The sequence below is a fragment of the Halyomorpha halys genome, unplaced genomic scaffold (assembly GCF_000696795.3).
Source record: "Halyomorpha halys isolate HHAL.00 unplaced genomic scaffold, Hhal_1.1 Scaffold977.1, whole genome shotgun sequence".
Lineage (NCBI taxonomy): Eukaryota > Metazoa > Arthropoda > Insecta > Hemiptera > Pentatomidae > Halyomorpha > Halyomorpha halys.
The window spans coordinates 431,841-448,583 of record NW_027116440.1 but is presented as its reverse complement, the minus strand read 5'-3'; the positions used below and the strand labels follow the sequence as shown (position 1 = coordinate 448,583).

At 29.0% G+C, this 16,743-nt stretch overlaps 1 protein-coding gene across 3 annotated transcripts in view; it reads left to right on the top strand.

Moving 5' to 3' along the window:
• Positions 1-465: 465 nt before the first annotated feature.
• The window catches only part of LOC106687535 (tetratricopeptide repeat protein 14 homolog), a 38,359-nt gene continuing 22,081 nt past the window's right edge, over positions 466-16,743 (top strand). For 2 of the 3 annotated variants that reach the window (XM_014431483.3, XM_014431479.3), the window contains exons 1-8: positions 466-624; positions 5,435-5,615; positions 7,164-7,371; positions 7,452-7,574; positions 10,870-11,081; positions 13,927-14,067; positions 15,624-15,815; positions 16,325-16,447. In XM_014431483.3, the coding sequence (XP_014286969.1) occupies positions 5,452-5,615; positions 7,164-7,371; positions 7,452-7,574; positions 10,870-11,081; positions 13,927-14,067; positions 15,624-15,815; positions 16,325-16,447 (1,163 nt within the window). In that variant the 5' untranslated portion in view covers positions 466-624; positions 5,435-5,451. Of the gene's footprint in view, positions 625-684; positions 836-5,434; positions 5,616-7,163; positions 7,372-7,451; positions 7,575-10,869; positions 11,082-13,926; positions 14,068-15,623; positions 15,816-16,324; positions 16,448-16,743 lie in introns of those variants that run through there. The other variant, XM_014431481.3, reaches the window with a different exon arrangement.

Below are 16,743 nucleotides of genomic sequence, written 5' to 3'. Positions count from 1 at the left end.
TATATTACCGAAGGTAGGCCGAATTTATCTACTTTATTTCCTCTATAGATTGTCCCAAAGCTAGTAGGGTTGTAAAAAAGTATCCATAGTCTATGCTACAATCTGTAGAATATCTCAAATACAAATAATTTTATTTTTAGATGTGTCGCTATTCAATCAAAGCATCGATATGAATATAAAAAATGTATTAATCTCTATGGAATTCAATAAAAGTATTTTTAAAATATGATTTATGCTATTGAATTAAATTCGTACTTATCCACTATCGTTGTTTTAATCAATTCTGGGAGTTTAAAGTAAGAATCTATAGTTGTAGAATACCATTTTTTAAATACTTCTAACTATTTTTGTTATCATTCTTCTTAATAATTATTTAATAAGTAAGTAATTTTTAATTTGTTTGGTGATAATTATGAACATTAAAATTATTTTTGGCAAGACAAGGATGTAAGGAAGAAAACATGTATAAAAAAGCAACTATTAACTTCAATGTTACACCGCATACTACGCCGCCATCTTGTTGGGTAGTTCTTTTAAAGAATGAGATAGAGGTTCATTTATTTTGCTGTTGAAGATATTTAGGAACTTTAACTAGAACTTTATTACTTATTCATTTTGTTCTGAGTAAGTTTATACTTATTGTTTACGTATTTACTTGATTGCAATAACTTAATAACATATGAAATCACAAGGTTACATTAGAGCATTGGCGTTGCCCTAGCGGTTCGATCTATCTGACCCTGTCCTTTATTGTAACGCTTACAGTTTTATGCCCTGTTGTTAGGAGGCATAAAGTTAGTTCTACTTTATCGTTTTTTGAATAGAATTCTATGGTGTAAGTATGTGTTGGTTATTAATGGAAATATTAAATTGTAATACTATTAACAATTATACTTCAATGATTTTAAAATTTGCTTCTTCGATTTTCATTGATGTTTAGCTTGGTGGTATGGTTAGTAAGCTTGGATTTTTTAAGTTTTAAGTTTGCATAACTTGGGGTTATTAATGTTTTTTGCTATCATTGTGATCAAAACTATGTTCCAACAGATTTGATATATTAAAAATTCAGCTATTAACGATAGAATTGATCTTAGTGGATTACTTTTGTCAACTACTCCAAGTGTCCATCAGATATGCTGAGATAACCAGTACGATTTATTGAAATATACTATTTCACTTCTAGTTATGCATTTAAATTAACAGTGTTTGACCTCTCCACATGTGATTAGAATTTTGTTGCATTTATATTGAATATTCCCTTTCTCATTGCTTCTTTCTTTTAGTTTTACCACATTTGTTCTTACTTTTATTGATTGATTTTGCTTCCTCACTATTCACAGCTCAAATTTCGGGAATAGTGTAAAAATGATCTAGTATCAAATGCCATCTTCTAATTACTCTTATGCATGCAGAATTGTATTACCTTGATATAGTAGTAACATTGAGCAATGTTTAATGCAATGAGGTTTTGTTAAAAAAAAATAGTTCCTCTTTATCCTAGAATGATGAAAGTTATTTAATATATGTACTTAGTTATATAAGAAGATTCTGTGGTAAATATTACTTAAGGGAAATAATTTAAACAATGCTTCATGTTTATAATTCTATTTGTTTTTAGTTACATTTACGTGTACAATTGGTTCACTTAGTGCAAACAATTTTTTTTTTAAATGCATCCTTGATTGATGGACTAAGTTTTAATATGTTATTATATATTGAATATAATTTGGACTTTAAAATAATATTGAGCATGTATAAAGTTATAAATTAATCATAATCCATGAAAAGTGTTTGCAGAACTGTTATTGGTTTATTATTATTTTTTTTTGATGATCAGGTTATTAATTGTTGAAGTTAATCCATGCTGGAAAACATGACTTATTTTACACAAGTTTGATCTCTTTAAAAAAATCATGCCCTTGAGGAAGAGATAAAATATTGAATATTATCTACCATCATAAAACCAAAGGAATGAAAAATGGTAGCCAATTAAATTATTTCCTCTAAAAAATGCTCAGTAATTTTTTTGAGAAAATAACTCAATATTTATCTCGGCTTAACGACAGATACAGTTATTGATAAGTTCACTGCTTTTAAAAAGTAACTATTATACTATTACAGGTATCTGTCACTAGAAGTTTATTTTATGAAATTTCCTACTACTAAAATCTTTGTTAATTTTTAATTTAGTGCTTAATCTTTAAAGCTACCATGTGAAAAAATAGTTATTGACACCTTTATTAAAGCTGCTTAAATTTAAGTCCTAATAGTCATGATTAAGTTCTTATAGATTTTTTTATATATATAAAGTTTTTACTTGCCCATAAAAAATATAATTCAATTGAAACGGTGACGGTGTATGATCTGACCACTTAAATATATACTAAAAATTATTTTTAAAATTCATGGATTGGAGGGTATAGCGTTTTTAAGATATCTACTTAATATATCAAAATTGCCCTTTTTCTGAGAAACCCCACTATTTTATTAGCAAAATGAAAACAATTGTATTAAATTAACAAAGAGATTCTATTTCTGATAATAAATTTACAAAATTTAGAATTTTGATTAATACTGAGTTGGCCTTTAATTCTGTGTGCAATCACTACTACTTTATCACTAATTTATCTGATTGTTCCTGAGGTCCAGTTACTAAAATTAATTTTTTTTTCTACTAATGATTCCTAATACAGTTATTCAAAAACCCATTAAAATTCTAATAACCTGAAATCAACATTTTGTGAAATTATTTTGTCTAGTGTCATGAGAACTGTCACTCATATGAACATACTAATTAAGAACTACTTAGTTTTGTGGATTTATCTAGCTCCAATTTGCTAATATCCATTTGTACATCTAATAGTTCCATGATGTATATGTAATTTTTTTTAAATTGGGTTTTTTAATAATTCACTCAATTATTTAGAAACTGTTCTGTTATATGTATATGTATCTATTAGTTTGTGAATTGAAGCCACTTATAGTCTCCATAGTTGATAATCATCTTCATTGGATTAGTTATAGTTTCAATGATATTTACCAAAATGAATTCACAAATTGTCAATTTCTTGTTATTGGAAAAAAACAAAAACAAGATTTTTGAAAAATTGTTCTTGGGAACTATTAACATAAATAGTTCTATATAATAATACCTACTTTTCTAGAATATTTTACTGTACCGGTTGTGTTCTTTCATTCATTTCCAGTTCTGCTGTCCTCGAAGAACCATGGCTCCTCTCTTCCATCTTCCTCCCCATTGTCATTCATCGGGAATGGGACTTTCCCCACTTTCTTCCACTACATGCCCCAACCTTTATCTATTGAGCTGCATTGCTTTCACAGTATCTTGTTCATCATATTGGTCCTTAACTGTATCTGTTGTAAAATGTACATAAAAATTGAGTTTTTAAATAATTTTATTTGACAGCATTTTTATTTTTATTGCAACCGCTTTATGGTAACAGAGGTCTTGTTAACGCCATATTTTATAATTACCTTGTAAGTAGTATTAGTATTTAATTTAGTTACATTTATTTTTTTGTTTATATTATTTTAATTGGATTTAGTTATTTCAGAAGAAAAATGTGTATTTTTATTTGTGTTGTTATAATTAAGTAATATAGACAGTTGCTAAGGGTTGATAAATATTGCTAAGAGGTCGCCTAGCAACAGGCAAACCACCTTCGTTTTTAAATCAGTTCTGGCTAATTAGTGGCCATGATCTTTTGTAACCAGCCCTGCGTTTATAATGTATTATTTGTGGACATTTTTAATGTTTTAGTCAGTATTAAAATCCAGAACCGGACTTTTTCTGGGTTTTGATTTGAATATTAGTTCCGGCTAATTAGTGGCCATGATAGTGTGTAACCAGCCCTGTCTGCATTTGGTTGAAGTTATTTTATTCTTAATTTATTTATCTGATTTTATTTTTATCTGAGAGTCCTATTTATTTTTACTTATTCATTGTTTTATTCACCTTTTGTTTATTTTATGTTTAGTTTTATAAATGCTAGATTAACCAAATAAATGTTTATATCCGAACCAGCTAGTTGTTTTGTTCTTTTAAAGCTTTCCAACAAAAAAAGACATAGTCAATTTGAGTCACATTTTTGTACATGGGCTCTTCCTGAATGAAAAATTAAATAAAAAAAATATTTTTATGGAAATAAAATAGCTACAGCAACTTAAAACTATTAAATAAATAGTTTTTATGTAATGTATTTTTGAAGAGAAATCAATATTTATGATGTGAAGTAAAAAGATATGTTAAGAAATATAACGTGTTATAATGATTATATATAATATTAGTATTAGTTTTTGGGTTACAAGATGGGCTTATTTGAGGTAATAAGTTTCAAAACTGGTTTAGTTCATTTTTAAAAAATCATAAGAAGAATCACAAGTTATAGTGTGCTGCTTTTATGCTTCATGATCCGAGTTTGAACCGATTTTTATATGGGATTGAGATGCTTTTCATATACAAGGTATTGAGAACTTGTGAGAAAAAACAAAAAAAAAAACAATTATTGTGTGAGACAACTTATCAGTTTTTTTTTCTCAATTATATCTTAGGTATAAGAACCCTCCTAATATGACAAAACTTTGCATTGTTTTTTGTAAATGGTTTATGTAAAATGTTTATAAAAAAAATAGTGAAAAATAAAAAAGTTCCATTTTCTGAACCATTGGGATTTATTGTTTATTAATAAACATTAAGTTATGATACTAAGTGGCTCTGATATTAAATTAACATTATTGTCTTATGAAAACAAATTTCCAAAAGATTCAACAATTTATGAAATCATCCTTTAAAAACTGATTATGCAAATAACTCCAAGTCATGAAAAATTTCTGTAACCATATTTTATGATCTAACATCTCAAATATGAATCACATGGTGCTAGGTTGTAACCAATGATAATAGTCATCCTATTTCTTATTTCAATTCATTAGTGAGTGACAGTTATGAACTAGTACCACACATTTCATTCCTTAATTATAATCGTTTGTCATATTGTCTCTTTGTAATCTACTAATTTTTTGGAGCCATTGACTTGCGGTCAAACTAAATAGTGTAGTTGGATTTAGTTTCCTTCAGAGTTATGCAATAGTGTCTTGAATCAGCGTTACTTTAGTTTTATCTCTATTGGTTTTACATCTTGTTTGTTCTTTTATTATGAGGTAATTTTTAATATTAGCAGTTATTTTTACAAACAAACCTTAGTTCTTTACACATTGGCTGGAAATTGAGGCATCAAAACCAACTAATCTTTTAGGTGTTTATTATCTTGCACGTTAGTTCTGTTATCTTTGGTTAAAACAGATGATTTGGTTCACTCTGTTATCTGTCTAACCTCCCATGAAAATTACCCCTTTAAATTGCTAACCTTAATGATCAAGTAATATTAAAAACTATATTATGATTTTATTTTAGGTGCTTGACTTAGCGAAATGGATAACGTAATGGACATTGGCCTGGTGGGTAGGGCACTGAACTATCATGGAATCCAACTGAAAAAAGCTTGGGAAGCTGAGCGAGGAGAAGGAGATCTTGAAAAATTAAATGTAGAAAATATTGATTACAGTGTATTTCAAGAGAGGCAGAAGAACATAAGGTATGCAGTATAATCATTGAATTATAATAAAATGGTTTTAAAAATAATTTTAGAGGAAATATAGTTGATTTAAATATAAAATTAATTTTCTGATGAATTATTTAATTTAAATTCTGTATGTAAAAAAATATCATCTTCATTGCTTTCGTAATAAATATTTTATCCCACTTTGCTGGGTCACTTAGTTTAAATTATTTCATTATTGCTCTCATATTATAGTACAGTGGGATAATTATGTACCAATCTGTTGGATTAAAAAAAATTATTGTTGATTGTTGAATGAGTTTAAATGCATGGATTATCAAAAAAAAAACTTGTACACCAAAGTAGATCAAAAAACTTTTTTTAGGAATAAGTAAGTTAGGTACATTATTAGAGTCCTTGAATATACTTAAATACAAATTTTCATAGTAATCAACAAATATTTTACCTTATTGAGTCAGAGAAACTTTATACAGTATTCTGCCTAATAATATAGGTCTGTTGAAACAGTTTAGAGCAACTGTTTTGGAGTGGGCCAGGTAATTACTATTCATTTTTTCGTTATTTGAAAATACTTTTTCTCCTTTATGTAAACATAAAATCAATAAGGTATTGATATGGTTTGGTAGACCTGACATTCCGATATCCAACAGCTGTAGTAATGTGGATGTAATGTAATGTTTATGGGAACAGCAGTCATCAGCAGGAAATAGAATTATCCAAAAAATCCTGTCCAACTATTTATAATTCTTGATTGCTATGGCAATTTATATTTAAAGGTTTTAAAGATTGCTAAAAGCATATCTGGATTTGTTTTTTTACGAAAAGAAAAAAAAAACTTTTGCCAAGATTTGTCTTTTGATCAATATTATATAATCAGTAATAATTTGTTTTTCTTAATATACACAAAAAAACAAATCCATTGTTCTATACTAACCTTTAAATTCATTGCACGCCAGTTACTTTTCAGAAGACCCAAAAATGAGGTTGATGTTTTAATTTTAAGTTATACAGTAAATAATTTTTTTTTTTATCCCCTTTTAGTTTTCTGAATCCTAAATTTGGGTTAATAAAAATATTTTACTAAATTACTGCCTGGAAATTAAATTTATGAATTAGGAAAAAACATTTTACTATCTTAACACCCATAATTTAAAATAATTCTGCATTCATATTGTCTCTATCAGGAGCTTTATTTATTTTCAATTTGCTAATTATTTCATATAACCCCTTTATAGTAGTTGAGGGATTATGGCAAAACTTGGAGAGTCATCAGTTTTTGGAAATGCTCTTTCCATCTCAATAGAATGTCTTGGTTTGATATCAGGAATATACCTTCCTTGCTTGTGATCCAATTATTTATAGGGGTATAACCTTTTTTGATTTTCCTCTAAAATATCCTGCTATCATTTTTGTTGATTAGTTCTAGTTTGAATAATTTGTATTGTTATTAATGTAATATGGTTGCATTCATCAAATTGAGCACATTTTAATTTATAATTATTCTTCAAAACTATTTGATTTGATTAATTTCTCGGATGCTTACTTAAAAATTATCTTATTTAGTTTTCAGGAACGTGGCAGAAGGTTGAAGTTATGTCAGTTTGTTGCAAATCATGCTAACATGTTATTCGATGAGGTGCTCAATGTTAGAACACCATCAACTGTTCCGAAATCTCCTCCTGCTCCTGCTGATCAACTGGCAGCTGTGTTGCCTCCGTTAGATGTTTTTTTAGATATTGACAAAAAGGAGAAAACTGAACATTTTTTTACTGTAAGTTTATGATTTTCAAAATAATTTCTGTTTTCCCCCTAGTTTTATTTTCATTGTAATGTTATTTTCTATTTTTTTAGAGTATAAGACCTGGAGATCTTATCTTGGGATCACTTACTACTAAGCTTTCTACTGGATATTTGATGAAAGTGGTTTGCACTGACGGTGACAATGCTCACATCGTTTCGGACCTTGGAATTAAGGTAATTTAGTTTTATATTTGTTTTAGCTTAATATACCATTATTGCTTGACTAGAGGTTCAACGTTTGTTCTTGAATTTTTTCTTGTTTTTTGAGTGTTCAATTTAAATTTGAGGTCAATTTATATTCAGATCTATTCATTCAGTTTCAGTTTTTGACCAAACTTAAGATTTTATAAACTAAAAGATATATATATATATATTTATATCCATGTATGTTGTAATAATTTTAAAATTATTAAAAATAAAAAGAATTTTGCTCGTTTTTTAACTTTTTTCAAATATAAGAGATAATTTGGGTTCAAATTGAGAACTTTACTACTTAATGGATAATATAATTTTATTATATAAAAAGACTCTTAATCTCAGGGCGTGTTGTTGCTAGGCAATCAGAAACAGGCATTTACAATAATTACAATTAATTCAATTAAAATCTATTTTTATGCATACAAAACTAACCAAGTTCACGATCTTCCTTTGATGATCCCTGGTATCTTCTTTGTTTCTATTGTTCTGTCCTAGCGTCCAAAATGGCTTCCTTCATGACAGAAATTGATAAGGACCTCCTCATCCTGAAGACATCCTTTCTCTTGCTCGCCCCAACCACGAATGCTCCCTCCAAAACGAAAACCTGCCTTGAGGTTACATGTAAACAACGATTGTCACACAACAGTTAGGGATTTTTGCAAATGATTTACTTTCTGAATATTATTCTTTAACACTATTTCTTGACTTATATTTTTCCTTTAATTTTCTATATTTTCAATTATGAGGGGAGGAGTTAAAATAGTTTTTATGATATTTGAATCTGATCAACGTGGCCTTGATTCAACGGAATTGTTGACTGAAGAAAATGTACCGCCATCTTGGTTTTGTTTTGAATCACGAATTTGTTATGGACAATGAAAATTGGTTAGTTTGCTTTTTGGATAAACAAAACAAATGAACAATATTAAAATGATACATAAAATAAAACATATTAAAAACCCTTTATACATCAGAATATACTATTTACTCAAAAAGAGCATATTACAATGTATAATCTAAATTTACTGTAATCGGGATCAGCTTGATGATTAAAAATAAACCAATTGATATTTAAAACCATTTTCTAAAAAAAATAGTGTTGGTTTTTTTTATTTTATCTTTTACTAATGAAATATATGATGTAAAAAGATATTAATAAACAAAAATTATGTGTTTTGTCAGATGATGTGTTACAATATTTTGTCACATTGTGTTTAAATTCCAGCTTCAATTTCTTCCTGTTTTACTTAACTCTACACATTAAGGTTATATATCTCAAATTCAAAAGTCAGTAACTGATTTCAAATCGATCATCTCAATTTAACTTGATTAACTTATTCTTCTTCATCCTCTCCTTTAATCCAGCTCTGCATTCCCTGCATTCAGATAAGAAAGTTGTCCCATTGTGTAAATTAGACACTACTCCACCTCATATTTATGAGACCTTACAAAAGTCTTTCATTTAGTTGCAACATGTTTGGATAGCTCCTTGCTTAGCATGTTTTACTTCCACTGCTTTATAAATTGGATATTAGCAGTTTCCCACAGCAGAACATCAGAGCCTTTGACCTGAATGGTGCGGAGCAATGGTAATCATTTGCTAAGTTCAAAGCTAACACTTATCTCATGAAGTCTCTTTGTTGCACCAAGGCTTTCCTAATATTAAAAATGTTTTGATCTTTTCCTTAATGACCAGGGTCTCATAAGAGAGGATGATTGCCTCACTAAATCAGTACTCACATTGAATTCCATGCATCTGCTGATTTTACCCAAATGTCCTTATTATTGTACAACTACTATCATTGTATGCAGGCTCTAGCATGTGCATTGCTGGTATTGATAATACAAATATTGTATTGGTTCATCTCTGTACATTCTCTCATTTGTAAATGTTTAAATGTATGTTACTCTTGTCTTATTCTCCGAGAACGCTCTATTGAACCTTTTATGGCTGATTTCTCCTTTCTTGTTTCATGTCTTGATATTGCCAGTTTCTTTCCACTTAACCTGTCCTCACATTGCTGAAGTTAAACAAGTAAACGTTATTAATGATTGTTCGTATGTACATTGACTAAGATGATTGATTTGGATTTAATATGAGCTTTCTACCGGCCATTTGCTGAATTCATTGCACTTCATCTGCTGGCTTCTCCTGAGGTTGAACGAGACTGTTGATTTTAACGGTTCAAGGGTTTGACCACCGCCTCCCGGAGGCAAAGCAATTCCTTCTATTTCATTACTCCTGTATATTTGAGCAGCTGACATCACTATCTATACAGTAGGATCTCAAGACTCCTCATCCTCCAATTTTGGTGGCCTGTATATATTAAAGAAGAAAATATTGTATTTTTAAAGAAATCTTCTACTGTTCTTTAAATGTGTCAAATAAGTTTTAAAAAATCAGCATTCTGGTGGAGCTTAGTTCTGAGTTGGTATTCAGCCCTTGTAGTGACTGAAGCATTATTGATACATTGTTAATATATTAAGAATTCTCATTAGTTTTATTTTATAATCATAATCGGTGGTAGGTGTAGGAAGTAATATAATGTAATAAGTATTTTGTCTGATTAATAGTTGTGGTTTATTATTGAAGGAACTTATTTTATACTTTTATGATTTCAGTTGAAATTGAAGGTAAAGTTATCAGTCATATTTCATGTGTCTAAAATTATCACTCATTTTATTCAATAAAATAAAGTAACTTACCTTTAACTCTTCCCCAGTATTATTATCAGCTTCTTTGTTATACTAAGGACTTCATTAATTTAATCAAATGAATAAATAGTTGTGTAGAAAAGGTTTACTTAACTAACACTCTAACAGATGGCAGTGAAAACTCAAACTAAAAAAAATTTACCAGTACCCTTCCCTGATTAACTTTTTTTTTTTTTTTTTTTTTAAAAAAGAATTTTATGTCTTAATTTCAAAAAACAGGAGTAAGTTATTTTCATAAATATTATTAGACAACTTGAATAATGGCTTATTTGACAAAAAAAAGTTTTGGTTTCCTTTTGAAATGGATGGGTTCCAACAGTATTACTGTCTTTCTCAATCGTGATTCCTCTATAGACTGTTCCAAAGCTGGTAGGGTTGTCAGAAAGTAACCACAGTCCATGGTTAAATCTATAGAATACGTCAAATACAAAGTATAATAATTTTTTAGGCAGATGTACCACTATTTAAGCAAAGCAGTGATGTAGTCTTGAAGGTCTTTGTAAATCTTCTATTAAGCAATTACGCTCTAATTATACTGTAAATTTTCTTTTTGCAGGCCATCATCCATTCAATGAATATGATACCAGCAGTTGACAAGAAAGGTGTGACGAGAAGCTTTCTTCTTAATGATTTGGTGTGCTGTGAAGTACTAGAAGTTGTTACAACATCAGAGAAGATGTACGCTGGGATGAAAGGAGACACTTGCTCTCCTTCAGATAGGCAACGACTTGGACTTATTCATTCAGAAGATATGCCTCTTTTCTACAAGTAATTGGTCGATTTTATATATATATATATTTTTTTTAAATTTTTGTTCATATTATTGGCATTTTAACAAAACTCTATTATGTTACCCTTTTAAATATGCTACCGTTTTTATCAATCCCATAAATTGTGAAATGAAGTGAGTTAAAGTTTGTATTAATTTTTGTATATTAAAAATTCTTTTATTTCCAAAACTATCTTACGTATTGAAAAGATAACAGATCGGTTTTTAGAAAAAAATAAATATAAAAATTCCTTAATCTAATAAAAGTTGTCCTGATTCCTTAAACATCCAATTTCATCCTCTAATTTGGCTTGAGTCTAGACATCGTTCTGAGAAGAAAGTATTGTTTAACAAACAAAAAATATTTATCTTTTTTACGGACAGTAAATTTTTTGGTTAATAAATCACATATTAATTTCTTTCAGTTAATGTTATATGATCATCTATGTGAAAGGCACTCTTGATACTTTATATGAGTTTATAATGAGTTCTTAGTACAATATGTAAAAGAGCCTGCCATGGAATGCCAGCACTCGTTATTTTCTACATCACAAGATGAGAGGGGGCAATTACATGTATTATATTATTGGAGATATTTCGTGAATGTCTAACTGGCCTTTGTTCTTGTGACAGATATTTGTTGAACACCAGCATTTTATTAAAGAAAAAGGTAAAATGTTTGCCGACTAATATTTCCAGGTCTCAATTTTTATTTCTTGAACTATTTGCCCTTGTTTCTTTTCAGGTTTTATATTATTGATAGTGCTAATGGTTTGTATATTATTTTACTCAAACAAATTTGATGGAACTTAATCTTGTATATATCTGATCTGTAGACTGTTAGTTATTATAGTCTGATATTTTGGTGACTGTAATTCTTAAGTGATTCAAGAAGAATTGCTTGAACAATTTAAACCGTATAAGTATTTTAACTATTATATTTTATTATTAGTTTTTAAAAATCAAATAAAAATTACTCGATATGAATCATTCTCAGTAACAACTGAGAGATGGGCGATGGCAAAATTACACAAAGAAGATGTTAAGCCTCAAGTAACAATGTTACTGTTGCTTTTATTAATAATATAGTCAATCATCTTAGAAAATCTTGTTTTTATATCTTGATGGATTTTAAGTTGTTTTTCCTCCTATCTCACCTTTCGTCTATAACAGGTGTTCAACTGTAGTGGGGTACTGAATGGAATATATCTATATCACTGCAGCTGATATAACTCATTTATTTAAAGCCTAATATTTTATATTGGTAAACATTCAGAAAGTAATTTGTTTTTCAGTTATATCTGATTCTAACAATTTTTAATATTAAAACCAGATTCATTCTGAACTTGCAGGCGATGTCTTTTCTTTTCTGATATTTGGTTGTTGGCTCATACTGATTTTATGTAATCCTCTGTCTTTAAAGCTATTTGTTTTATCATTCCTTATCATTGCTTTGTGGATTTATTAAATCCAAATTTTTGTGAAAATTCGAAAAAATTTATACAGAGACATAATAGATAGCACTTAACACAGTCTAAGTAGCTATAAAGAATGAGGCTATTGTAATGTTTATGAAAAAGTTATGAAATATTTAATGATCCTTTCTGTTCTCTGGGATGATTGGGACAGCTTTGAGAAAGTTCAAAGAAGCAGTATTGTTGGACATTGTTTAGTTCCTCACAATAGAACATGAATTATTAGTAAGGACTTGCTGAAGATGACAGTAAACCAATTGTTTTGAAGAAATTCTCCTAATACAATGAACCCAAAAGCTGTTTTCCTCTATTATAAATGCCTGCTATATGAATTTTTTACAATACTCAAATCACAAGGAAAATGAGAAGTATGTAGCAGTTACTTTTATTATGAATAACTCATTAATAACTACAATCTAATACAAAATATTTAATACACAAAGCCTATGATTGTTCTTGACAAATGTTTGAAGTCACAGGAACCGAACTGTACAACCAACATATTATTATTATATTTAATTAATTAATGATGCGACTGATCAAATTTAATGGAAGTTCATAGGTGAGTTTGTTTATCTGTTACATTTATATCTTCATTTATTGTATGCAGTTTTTCCTGGTTTATATTTTTATTAATAGAAATTGAAAGTGAGTGGATTTTGAAATTTACCTTATTTATGTATCTGTTGGTTAAAATAAAAATCAAATTTTTATTTAAATTTTGATCTTGTTCCATTATCTCCTACTCCATTAACCTCTTCATATTATTTTGTATGACTTACAATTTTAATTTGTGCGCATATCAAATTCCAAAGTCATATCGTATCAATGAAAAGTTCTGATACCACTTCAATCTATCTTTGCTCTGATCACTAAATATATGCTTAATTTATTTTTTTGTAATTTCAAATTCCATTTGTATAATATGGAGGCATAAACAGTTGTATGTGTCATCTGTATATGAAATGTTTCTCAATTGAGGGACTCCTTCTTTTCTTTATTAGTATGCTCTACCTACATATTTCTTTTTTATGTATTTAAATAAATTTTCTTTTTAAATAATACCATTTTGTTATATTGTGTTAGAACTCAATTATTTCTTATATACCTGAGACCACGATAATTTTTATTAGCATGTTAACAACTTTCTCGGTTGTTGACATTTAAGTTGATATTGTACAGTTGTCTATGCCATTGATGCCAAACCTTTTATCAGTTCAATATATTATTTTAATATTTTTATATTGTTACTAAAGAGTTTGATATTGATATATATTTTTATCAAATTAAAAGAATATTTACATGTAGGTATTTTGCAAATTTATATGTAAATAATTTAAATTCAACAATTTTTTTTTAAATGCTGTAGGAAATGGTTGGAGAGAAACAACGAGTCTTATGACGATTTATTAAAAAACTCGGTGGGCTTCAGAAACCCAGGAAATATACAGTACCTTTCTGAGGAGCTAGGTTTGGGAAGTCATCAGTATTCCCATTTCCCAGCACTAAGGTATTTATTTATTTTTATTGATAGTAAATTTTTTGTACTAATTGATTAAAGCTAGCTGGCCCTCATTAATATAACACAATAAATAAGAACTGCTATTTTATTGAATGGTTGTTGTATCAATATGTCTGTACCACTTACAAAATTCTCTGTAATCCAACCAGGAATACAGAATTTTAATTTTTCTGTTTCTAGTGGAGACTGATCGAGAGATTAAAATCTTTGATTGGTACTTAAATAATTCTTGTCATAAAGTTGTTTAGTGATTCAGTACAGAGTATATCGAAATAGTGATATATTTTGGTATAAAAATTTCTTTTTAACCCTAAGGATACAGTGAGATTCACATAATCTGAGAAATTTGAGGGGAACTACTTGCAATGTTACTGTCTACAAATAGTCCTTCCCCCTTGTCCTTATCCTACCTAGGGAGAAGAACCGAGGGGACAGTCTACCCCTGAATTCCCCTACCAAGGGAGCACCATGACAGACCTATTTTTTTTTTTCTTAGTTTGTTTGAATTAACATTATAGCAAAGAAATTGAACATAGTTTTATAAAAACGAAACGAGAACATTTATTGTAAATTTAATAATTGATCTTAGTAAAATTTAAATCATAGATGTTATTCAATTTATAATTTTTTCTTAGTAAAAAAATAAACAATTTTCCTTTAAGCAATGTGACTTTGTTAGCAATTCATTTTGATCTTAAATGGTTTCTTGTTGAAATTTGCTAATTATAGAACTTTGAAAAGACTTATTTACTGCAGAAAAACGGAGACTGCTTTTATAGCTATTAATGAAATGAGTTTTGTTATTTTGGGTCTTATGCATGTGATATAATTAATTTATTCTCACCACATAAAGGGTTAATATAAGGCAATCCTTCCCAGCTGGACCCACCCCACTAAAAACTCCAGGGATCGACGGTCCTATATCACTTTATAATATTTGCTTAAAACGGGAATAAGTGAAGACTAATAAATTGAATAATATTTAAAAAGCACCTGAAATTGGAAAATGGTAGGCTTACTTTTCTCAAGTTTAAAACAGACCCTCATAGTGAGTAAATCAGTCAATGTAGGACTTGTTACAATATCACAAGAGGAAATCTGAACACGAAAAAAAAGGAATCCTTCCCGGCCGGGCTTGTCCCATTAAAACCTCCCAGAGAACGACAGTCCTATATTACTTGTGAAATATTTGCTTAAAATGGGAAGAGGAGACTTAAAATAGTTAAATTGAGTAATATTTAAAAAAGTGCCGAAATTGGAAAATGGCATGATCTTCCCTCCTTAAAAAGGAGCCCAAAGGAGATAAATCAATGAAATTGCATCATGTTGCGTCATAAAGTTCTGTGAGCCATTGGCTTATAATTCCATAAGGATTGGTTTAAATCCCAATAAAGTAATATCTCATATTTTTTTCTCCTACACTAGTCTTATATCCAATATGTGTTTACCATTAAGTAGAAACCAGTTAGCTTGGCTGTTACTTTTTTTATAGTTCATAATAATCAATAATTCAAGTTGTCTAATGTTATTATTAATTTCTTTAGATTTGGCTTTCCTACTGAGGAATGTGCAAGTGAATTGAGGCAAACTCAGTCAAGCAAGTGGGCTTACCGAAGTGTTTCCGATGGAATCACTCACTTCAAGGCTGGACGTCATACTGAAGCATTCCAGTGCCTCAACAAGGCTCTCACTATAGACACTAACAACATTGAAGCCCTTGTTGCTCGTGGAGCTCTGTAAGTTGTCCATTTACATTTTATTACTTATTTTGTCAATTCCCATTGCAACGTTAAACACACTGAGATTCCTTGTATTATTTGTGCTTGTCTTCAATTCTCAATGTGTTTTGTGTTGGTTGGTATTTGTTTATATGGATATTTAAATATTTAGTTTTTCAGAAATTCTGTTACATAAAAGATGTTATTACAAAAAAAAATGTTTTTAGAGCTTATGGCGGACTCTTGAGTTCGGTGATAATTGGAGTCTGTTTGTTCCTTTGTTGAATTTTTGTTACGACTAACTCTGTAAATAAAAAATTACTTGTAACAGTCATCTACATATTACGAGAGATAATAATTGAGCGAAAAGTTGATAATTTATGTTGACATTGAGATGATAAGGTCTAAGCTGGAAGATGGCAAGCATATAATTGGTATATTCTGTCGGATACATTTTTCAATTTTGAAAGTAAAATTTTTTTTTATTTTTAAAATATATCTTACAAAGTTTCATTGTTTATTTATAGCTATGCTAACAATGGAAGCTTCAAGAAAGCAATTGAAGACTTTGATGCTGCTCTTAAAATTAATAACAATCATCAAAATGCAAGAAAATACATGGCCGAGACATTAGTTGCTTATGGCAGAAGGTATTGATTTATTGTAATTTTTTATTTTCTTGGTATTGACTGAAGTTTAACTTGTGTATTGAATAATTTTTTTTCATTTTTTGTATTGAATAATCTTATTTTAATTTATTATTGGAGAAGTTTGTCGAGGGGTGCGTTCAGCAAAGAACAACATAAGTAAACTAAACCATATTTATTTATTTTATGCCGACGTTTCGACCTGAGTTTCAGGTCTCCATCAGGGCTTTAGAACACAAGAGATAACAACAACATTTAGAGAAACATACAATTGAAAAGGAATAGTATACAAACAAATT